The sequence below is a fragment of the Limanda limanda genome, chromosome 14 (assembly GCF_963576545.1).
Source record: "Limanda limanda chromosome 14, fLimLim1.1, whole genome shotgun sequence".
Taxonomy (NCBI): domain Eukaryota; kingdom Metazoa; phylum Chordata; class Actinopteri; order Pleuronectiformes; family Pleuronectidae; genus Limanda; species Limanda limanda.
In genome coordinates, this window is record NC_083649.1 from 16740772 (window position 1) to 16751396 (window position 10625).

Genomic DNA, 10625 nt, shown 5'->3' on the forward strand with positions numbered 1-10625 from the left:
GTCAGCAGGCTAATCTATTAATTTCTCTCCAGTTTTTATTCTACTTACAAAAAGATGGTATTATTAATGAATACTACTTACCCTACTTTCTTGGTGTAGCAGGGACTCAAATGAGAACTTGACTGTAACAAATTAAATCACTTGCTGTCATCCAACATGTATTTTCAACCAGAACAAAGAGAAATCATCTCCGTCTCGTCCGGGTCCTGGAGGGATGTGTCCGAAAGGTCGGGGCATCGAGTGGAGGTTTACCCTGCGCCAGAAATCCTACTTGGTAGTTCATTAGCTGGTGAGGATTACACCCAGCAACTTGGCAGAAGCTATTAGTGTAACTCAGCAGCAGCAGTAATTACTGATTACTGACAGTGAGCATCATTTTACCAAATGTATAAATTCAAGCCGGGTGCTAATGACTGCATTTTATTAGGCTGCGATGTACTGAATTATACCAAAGAGAAATAAGGAAGTCTGAGATACACAGTGACGTATAATCAGTACAGCTCTGAATGTGTTTTGGCACACAGTCACATGAGTGAATCAGGCTGGCACGTTGAAAATGGATTATCTCCCATTCTTGTCCCAGAGCCCGACACTGCAGCATATGGGTTTACGTGATCTTTGAACAATTGTGTGTCTGTTTGAGCTGAGGTACATGAGAAAATAAGGTTTTAATTCACATTAGCTGTAGAAGCTGCATGCACGCCCACACCTGTAGTTTTAATGCATTCAAGAAAAAGGGAGAAACTAATTGTGTTGGGTACATTTGAGGTGAATAGGATTTAGTGTGGAGGAAAGGGAGATGAAGGATTTCAATTAGGCAGCTAAAGAGGATGGACAGTTTCAAACAGAAGAGGAGCTATAAGCAGCTCCTGTTTAACACAAAAATAATAAGTATACACATAGGAGTGTGATGGGAATTCATGGGGGGGGGGGGGGTACATTTTCTTAAACTCTGTTTCACAAGAGTGTCAGTTTACTGTATGGTAATATGCTCTTCATTTTGGTTTCACAGTTAATCCTGCATTCTTACAACAGTAATTGACATGATTGTCAAGTCTGAGTGCCACGGCATCTGTTTACTTTTTACATTGACCGCAAAGTTTCTTTTTTTTCAATTTCAATCACTTAGCCTATCATCTAAAATACAGAAAAGTGACCACTGGTAACATTAAACAAAAACATCCATTACTTCAACAGACAATCAATACATGACAACATGCTGTTACTAGGCAAAAGGCAAGAAATACAATTCAATTTTCTATTTTCTTAATGTTATTAAGTAATGTTATCGGAAATTATGTTGCAAAATTGTTTATATTATGACTAATATAATATATAATATAATATTATAACTAATATAACTTTGAGATGTCTTTTTTCTGAGGACTCAACGTCTGATTTTAGAGTTTTTCCTTTTGAATGCGAGTTCATTTAGAGCTTTGCACAGTAAAAATTCAGCCATTTGAAAGAAATGCAGATTGAACGGGGATACAACAGGTGGCCCCAGAGAAGAAACCTTTAAACCAAACCATAAAATGTAGTCTTCTTTAGGCCTATTTAAGCCCACTTCCTGTCCTGGGCCTTTAGGCTGCTGTTCAAAAGACCCTGAGCATACTCCCATCAATATATACAATAATCCCATTAAAGAGGGTAGAGGTGAAGCTGATTTTATTTTGTAGTCTAATCCAGCTCAGTGACGAAGAACAAACCCACCCACCCAGACAAGGAGATTAGACTTTGGCTCAAAGACACTGACACTCAAATAGATCTGACCACCGCCCTCTTGTCTACAAGTCAAAGGTGAGAGCACAGAATAGAAACTACTCCACTAGGACCTGCGAACGCATCACTGTCAAACAAAATCTGCGTTTACGCCAAGTCTTCATTCCTCAATCTCACTGCAACAAGTCAATCGTTCTCAAATGGCTCGACTAAATAATGAGTTGGTGGTTTACAACGGTTTAAAGGCAAGTCCATAATCTTTTCCTGTTTAATTAATTCAATGTAAAGCAAAAATCCCATTACATTAGCACACACATTGGAAGTGCCGTGCTGCTGGTGATCCTCAGGCCACTGAGCTGTAACTGCTCTTCAGATGATTAAACTGAGATGTGGTTAAAAACAGCCCAAGACGTCACTGTTGTCCCTCTGACAATAATCTCTAATTGAGGGGGATGGTGCTGCCCTGCTGACCCACCTTTTACCCGAACTCACCTGAGAATACTGTGATATCACTAATGAGGAATGTCAGGAGAGGGTTAAAAGCAGGGCCGGGTCTAGGCAGGGGCAAGAGGGGGCCTGGCCCCCTCAAATAAATGTTGTGCCCCCTCAAACTAAATCCCAATTTATAATAATAATAATATAATAAAGCACAATGCCCCCTCAAGATTTGTGGCTGCCCCCTCATACATGCCTGTCTAGACCCGGCCCTGGTTAAAAGTCATCAGATATGGAGAAAATAAATTTTAAGTTCAGTTTAAATATTTTTGAAATCGAACAGGATAAGAGAATGGAGATGTTTTTACAACATTTAATGTACATTAAACTAAATTAATGTTAAGTTATTAATGAGACTTCACCCCATACAATACCAATACACACAAAATAATCATATTTAAAGTATAATGGTATAATTAATGGTCTGTATTTATTTTTACAACATTACAACAAAAGGACTTAAAAGGTAAAGAAAATACATAGTAGAGTTGAATGATAATAAGTATATTAATTGCCAAAACTAACCATAATAATGTGTTTGTGTGTGTGTGTGTGTGTGTGTGTGTGTGTGTGTGTGTGTGTGTGTGTGTGTGTGTGTGTGTGTGTGTGTGTGTGTGTGTGTGTGTGTGTGTGTGTGTGTGTGTGTGTGTGTGTGTGTGTGTGTGTGTGTGTGTGTGTGTGTGTGTGTGTGTGTGTGTGTAACAGTGTCACTAGTTCGGGATGTGGAATGTGGAATGTGTCAACAGCCTTCAGTCAGTGGAAAAAGGAAACGATCTCTTTGACTGGGCCCCTCCATAAACCAGCCAATCACCTGGGGCTTCATTAACAGTTGTACAAATGAAGAGCCATTTTCATTGGCTCAGAGTTTGCGCGTCATACCAACACCGTACTATGCGTGGTACCCATCCTCCATGAGACGTTCAGGGGACGGATATCACGTAAGGAGAAATTATACTACATGGTTATAACTCCATTATTCTGACATACCACATACAAATGATATATTTTCGTCAAAGTGTAAGAACAAATTGCCACAATGTATATATGGGTAGATATATAGTGAAATGAAAAATTTTAAAATTTAAACTTTTTTTTGCAAAGGAAAGGCATTTGTCGTGGCAATTTCTTCAATCCCACTCTACCAACGTGGAACGAGACACAGCTCTCTTACAGTATTGTCACACTTTAATGCTCAGAGCATGGTGCGTACAACAGTTAGTTTGTAATATGCACTCCGATGGGAAACAGTTATTTGTCTTTATGCATTTGGCTCAACCCTCCCACTCTGGTTGGGGTTGTTAAAAAGTCAAAGTTCGGGACTTTCTGATGAAATCCAAACAACAATGCCTTAGTTAAAGCAAACAGGCCAAGATTCATTCAGTAGTACAGGATACAGCATGAACAAGGTCACATTGTATGAGATTCATTCATGATCAATCAACAGGGAAATACACATGATCATATTGTGGTCAAATGTTACATTTCCCTTACACATTATGACAAAATAAACACACACACATTTACTATTGTATTAAAAATGTTAATGAGAAGAAATAGCTGAATCTAAACCTATCATTTAACTAGACACATCACACATACATGTTATTAGTAATTACTTAAAAAAAAAGAATAATCTATATTAACCTTTTGAGTTTTAATGACAACTGAAGGCGACCACAAGTTCTCCTCCATGTTTGGAAGGTGAGGGTGAGGTGAGGGGAATTCAGCTGCAACATGCAACTTCACCACTAGATGTCCCTAAATTGTACACACTGAACCTCTAAAGACGTAATGAAACAGTAAATAACTGTTTAGTTGAATGATATTAAACATAATAATACATTACCAAAATGAACCATAATCACAGCTATACAAAGCAATAAATATAAAGTAACCTAATGTAAAAGTAATCAATGAATTGCATTTCTTTAAAAGGTTATTTTATCACCCTGGTTACATGTGTGGTCTCGTTTTTGCTTGTGTGTTTCGGACATTTATAGAACAGATCCCATGTAACCTACAAGTCATTGTGGGGATTAGGATTTTCCGAGGGGCTCGTGAAGTGCTCTCATGTCTGCCTCCTGCTGCCCTCGCTGAGCTGTGTGTGTGCCCGGTGGGTGTGTGTGTGTGTGTAGAGTGTGTGGGAGGAGGAGGAACGCGAGGAAGGAGCGGCTGGTATGATGAAGAACGGGTTGTCCTGACTCAGTTTCGATTCCCACATCCGTCCTCCCGACTCCCGACGCCTGGCACCGGACCAACGGGACCGACGGAAGCCGGGATGGACTTCGTGCTGAGCGGGTCGGCGGCGTGCGGTGCGTGTCTGTTCACCAACCCGCTGGAGGTGGTGAAGACTCGGATGCAGCTGCAGGGCGAGCTCCGGAGCCGGGGCACGTACCAGGTCCACTACCGCAACGTGTTCCACGCCTTCTACACCATCGCGAAGGTCGACGGGCTGGCCGGCCTGCAGAAGGGTCTGGTGCCCGGGCTCGTCTACCAGTTCTGCATGAACGGAGTCCGACTCGGCTCCTACGCCGTCATCGAGTCGTCCGGCTACATCCACACCAACGGGAGGGTCAGCGGGGTCAAGACCACGTTGGCAGGAGCCTCGGCCGGAGTGGTGGGAGCTGTGATCGGCAGCCCCGTGTACCTGGTCAGTAGCGGGTCTCCTCTGCAGGCCGGTGTGTTGTTACATGACACCTCAAGGTTGAGAGAAGTTAACAGAAGTTTCCCTTCACAGGTCAAGACCCATCTGCAGAGTCAGTCCACGTCCTCCATCGCTGTGGGTCATCAATACAAACACCAGGTAACACAGACACACCCCCGGGGCCGGAGGGGTCAGGTATCCCGGGCTTTCCCTCCTCATGTGTTGCTCCTCTTCCTCCCAGGGGATGATCCATGCTCTGGCAGCCATCTACAGGCAGCACGGCATTCTGGGTCTGTGGAGGGGCTCCAGTGCTGCCATACCCAGGGTCACCGTGGGGTCGTCCGCCCAGCTCTCCACCTTCTCCTCCGCCAAGGAGCTGGTCGTTGACCTTCAGGTCAGCACACGTTTTCTCTCGGAGGTTTCATCATCGGGAACAGGGCGACTGCAGGGGTGTAGTAGGATATATTTGATTGTAGGAGGTCACCAAGGGTGCCCGTCTTCCATATGACTACGCTGTCCAAGAATAAACAGGACTGGGGAGGGGGGGAGGGATGTCTGGCTTAAATGGTCTTTGCCTCACTCAAGATAGAGCTGCTATGAGTATAATTATATCTAAAGCCAAAATACCAGGTTGTAGCTTATAAACTGTGATGTGCGTTTCCCACTTTTTGGAAATATTTCGTCTATTTGTCACTTCATACATTGATCATGTACTAATTATTAAAAACAGGCCCACGGTCAGAAATGCAGGCATAGTGTTAGACGCAGTGTGGTGAACAGATTACAAAAGCGGTCACCGTGACAAAGCGTCCGGCGTTGCACTCGTCTGGAATAGAAATTCGACACCTTTCACTGGCCTCCCCTGCTGGAAAACACGCAGCTTATGCAACGGCTGCACCACTGGGAGCGAGGGGCTTCTGACCCAGCTCTCTTTTCTTTTTAAAAAAGAAGATAGATTTATACTAAAAGCCAGAATCAGTTTTCATTTGACAAGTCAGCTAAAATATTCAGAAAACAAGCAAACCAACTGAGTGTATCATTAACTTGAAATGCCTCATCTCTCAGACTTCCTTTCAGCTACTTTAAGTGGTGGGAGAGGCTGGGGGGGGGGGGGGGGGGTCTGGCCACACATTCCAACATCTCCAGCTGTTCAAATCAAAGTTTCTTAAGGATTCATGTGTTTATAAAAACGTCAGATTGACAGAAAAAGCCTGGTTTGCCTGCTGAGCCTAAGGAGGCAAAACTACATTTTTGAGGTTATTCTTAAGATGTGAATGGTGGTTAGGTAAAAGGGATAGTTCACAGAAAAATGAAAATTCACTCATTATCTACTCACCGCTACGCTGATGGAGGGGCGGGTGAAGTGTGTGTGTCGACAAAGCAATTTTGCAGTTTCAGGGGTTGAATTGGTCAAAGTCAGCAATAAGATTTTGGTTAAGCCGTCCACTATGAATGGACGTCTATGCAAAGTCCAAATAAAGAGATCTCCAACTGCATGTGTTCGACATAGGGACTATAGATAGAACAATTCCTCTGTTTCTCTGAACGTGTGACATCATGAGCAGTTAAAATTAGACCTGGCTGTACACATGGTGGTACCCTGATGATGAGAGCATCATCTCATTTCTTACTTGTGTCCACCTCAGCATGCCTTCCCCGTCCTCCTGTTGGAATTTGTTGCCTCATGACTTTTTTTGTTTTGTCTTTGGTCCCCAAGATTTTCCCAAAGGACAGCTGGTTGGTGGCCCTGAGCGCCGGTATGATCAGCAGTGTGGTGGTGGTGATGGCTATGACGCCGTTTGACGTGGTCAGCACACGGCTCTACAACCAGCCGGTGAACCCTGCGGGCAAGGTGAGGGTCTCCACAGTACCTAGTTTTAGTTTAAAAAAATAGTGCTGTTGCTATGTGTAGCCGATAAGTCCACACTACTACACAACGTTGAAAACAGTTACTTGCAGTAACAACTCAACTTCTTCATAAGTTCAACAAAAGCTGCCAGTTTACGTGAAAGATCTCGTGATATACATTTTTAGGTGCGCATGTATAGACGAGGATTATTATGATACACAGATAAAAAAGAAGCTTGCACGGACGTAGATTTATTTTAGCTTTGAAAAAACAGTTTAAAATTAAAACTGACTAACATGGATGAAGCCATAAGATATACGGACATTAACAACATCTTTTGGCACCAGCTATTCAATGTGTTGGATGTTGCAGGGTCCGCCATTCTTAAAAAGATTATCTAACTGAGCAAAACGTGTTTCATGAACTTATGAGTTTATTACTAAAAGAATTTTAAGAATTATAAACTTTTGTTCGTCAAAAATGCCCGTTCAGACCTGATATCAACATCAGTTTCGGGATTGGATCACAAGTGAACAGCTCTATGTAAAGGTCTCAGGTGTGAGGAGACGATACCAACAGCAAAAGTGAAACGATAGCAGGACAATTTCACTTGTCATACACCTCATTTTATTGGTTTGGGAAGTTTGCCAGACTTGTGGCACAAAAAATCCAAAAGCAGAAGAACAAAATCCGAGAGTAGATCACGCAGGCACACAGAAGCAGCAAGAGACGTGCTGAAGCTAGAGCTCAGGAACTCTGAGCACAAGCAGGGTTCTGACAGACAGCATTACGAAAACAAAATGTGAAATCAGGAAGTCCTGCTCTCAAAAAAAAAAAAACACACTCTCAAATAAAGGAATAAAACCCATTATGGGTCATGTGGGCACAGAAGACAAACACTTCTCCGGCTGTTCAGATCTCCGCTGAATGTCATGTTGTCATGTTTCAGGGGCTGATTTATGAGGGATTCGCCGACTGCTTTTCCAAAACGCTGAAGAAGGAGGGCCTGACTGGACTCTACAAAGGCCTGGGAGCCTCTTACTTCCGGCTCGGACCACACACTATTCTGTCCTTGTTCTTCTGGGAAGAACTGCGCAAAATGTACCGGAAGGACAGATAACACCAGGAGGACGAGGAGACTGGGGGGAAGCGGTAACTCATTAAGCTCAGAGTGCAAAGGTATAATGAGTTTTACTATTATGAGGTTAAAAACCAAGAGATGCTCTGCTTCGTTGACGGGAACGAGAAAACGGAGCAAAGGTAACGTTTTACACTCCATTCAGAAACCAAATAGGTACAGACAAATAGCTCCAGAGAGGAAGGGCAAACTGCAGTGAATTGCAGTGAACAGTTCTGTCTTAAATAGAATATGATGAGAACATGCACAGAGACCAACATACCTCATATACAGATGTAATTCCAATAGATATCTCACAGTGTGCAGTGGGTTCGACAGTGTGAGAACATGAATGGACTCGCAGTGTAAGTGGTAGAGCAAGAAACTTGAAAGACATGGTTGTTCCCTTTGTGCAGGTGAAGGCTGCCTCATGCTTTACGAACCTAGTTATTAGTCTAAACCAGTGTAGAAGCCTCTTTGCTTTCAAGCCAGCTAAAGAGTGCTCAAGAGCTCCTGCTGATCATTGATCCTAAAGTTTGAAAAGATACCAAACACGTGACGCTGAATTTAGAGGAGATGTGTATGATATGAAGTATTGAGTTTGGATGTTTCAATCTGTGTCAATGTACGGTGGCCGAGGAGGGCAAACGCGCTGCAACAGGCCAAAATGTTTTCCTAAGGAGAAAAATGCCACAAATTCATAAGTAAGGCAATTTTTTTTTAAAACATCGATCAACTGAATCATGCTGGAAATAAAAAACTGTCCTGCAGGAAGCAGAAACTAATATTAACTGTAAACACGATGTCAAAACAGAAACTATGCAAAACCCAAAATACACAAACTCTAAAACACAAATTTTACAGAAAACACTCAGCTTATAACCAGTCAAGCCGCATCAACTTACACACTCATGGATATCAGTTTCCTAAATACAAAAAAAAATAAAATTCCTGAATCATGTCTTTAAATCAAGCCGCTCTAGAAGTTAATGGGTTCTTCCCAGGCCCACATCCCACCCTTCCACCACGTTCCGCTGTTTTTGCGTTATCCTGCAAACAAGTTGGACAAACAGCAATGAAAACCTAACCTCATTTGCAGAGGTAAAGATTCTGCAAGCCTCTAGGGGGATCACTAAGTGGAGCAGCTTTAACAGCACTAGTCATAAAAAGATAAAAGTCCAAATGTAAACAATGTCTTTGAATGTGGCATCTTCACTTCATATTTCTTTACATTTTTCATCACTAGTGATTTAAATAGTGTGCTGAGTCTTTGAACATGGCAGCACTGTGGCAAGATAAACACACACACTCCAGCTGACTTTCCACAACAGAAGAGGAGGCTCATGTTACTACTGTCTATTTTGTATGATTAAGTCGGAGCTTTGGTTTTATATGAAGATTTTCATACAGCAGGGGAAGACATTTTATACCTTTTTAAAGCAACTTGTTCTAAATTAGACAAGTAACATAAATTTGACTCTATAACAATCCCTAGACAGGGACAGTTGTCCTTTTAAACAGCTCAAAACAGTTCTGACTAGAAACGTATGCTGTCAAACAAACTTTGTGCCAAAACTTGTGCCATTTATTTTGTTCACATATAAAAATGGCTCATGGGGCCGTAACGATTTTATTTGAAAAGTATTACATTTTTCTGCCTGATTAACACAGTGTGCTGTCCACTAACTCTGGTTACAACTACAGACTACACAGTGAAGGGTTACTGGTTGGTTTATATCATGTAGGATCCTGAGGACTTTTATTTGTAAGTTAAAGGACTGAAGAAAATTGCTGGATTCTGTTACAGTTTTCAGGTTTCTTAAAAGGTCAGAAAAGGTCTCGTCAGTTGTGCAGTGAGTTGATCAGGGTCTGTGATTGTTACATGCGGCAGCTCGGAAATGTTCCATTAATGTATGATAACATGGACTTCCTGTTACCGAACCGACATGAAGAGCAAATAAAAAGTGATTTCATTGTTTCTTTGTTTGGTTTGCACTGAATTACATAGGGGTCAAATAAAATGACTGATGTTTTGCAATGGTTACACTCAGCCCTGCACTATTTGAAAGATACTTCCTGGTGTTGACTTCACACAGCTGAGCAGTGAGTGAATAAGGCTTGTTTCCTCATCAGGTTTCCAACAATCAGCAACTGATGAATTTCCCAAAAGTCAGAATTAGAGAACAGAAAGTAGACTTCACATGAGCTCACATGATCTTAGAATTCGTCATTTTAAATGATAGATTGTGTTTTACATGCAGAAGGAATTTGAAAGGAATCAATCATTTTTGAAACAGAAAGTAAAAACAGTTGTGAAATATGAAGGAAAGTTCGATATTTTGAAATAAGACTCAAGTGAACTGATCGAGCACAAGCAGCCCTGCAGGTCTGGACATCAGGATTAGAAGAATCATGTTTTGTGTTGGAATGTGTTTGCTAATTAGCAGTCAACATGAAGTGTAGCTGGGCCTGGTGGCAATAGTTCTGCATCCCTAGAATCCTAAATTATCCAGAGTCCAACATCCGATGAAGCTTTGAGGGGCCCAAGAGGAGGAGTCCACCCCCTGGACAGCCCAACAGTGTATCACAGGGCCAACAAACCACCATTTCCATTTTCCATAAATTTTGAGTTGACAATGAACCTAACCCCCAATCTGTCTGTGGGATAAATCCAACACAGACAAGAGGAGAACATGCAAACTCCACACAGAAAGACCATCGCCAAGCAGGATTTGAGCCTTCTTGCGTTGAGGCACCACTGCATCACCATGAAGCCCCATTAGCCAAAGTTCAAATCC

The 10625-nt window shown here is 42.1% G+C and overlaps 1 protein-coding gene across 1 annotated transcript; it reads left to right on the forward strand.

The window, feature by feature from the left end:
• Positions 1-4336: 4336 nt before the first annotated feature.
• On the forward strand, positions 4337-9788 carry slc25a35 (solute carrier family 25 member 35). The gene is made up of 5 exons (XM_061085586.1): positions 4337-4867; positions 4955-5020; positions 5103-5255; positions 6579-6713; positions 7660-9788. The coding sequence occupies exons 1-5, from the start codon at positions 4496-4498 to the stop codon at positions 7828-7830; spliced, it is 897 nt and encodes a 298-aa protein (XP_060941569.1). The 5' UTR covers positions 4337-4495; the 3' UTR covers positions 7831-9788.
• Positions 9789-10625: the final 837 nt, after the last annotated feature.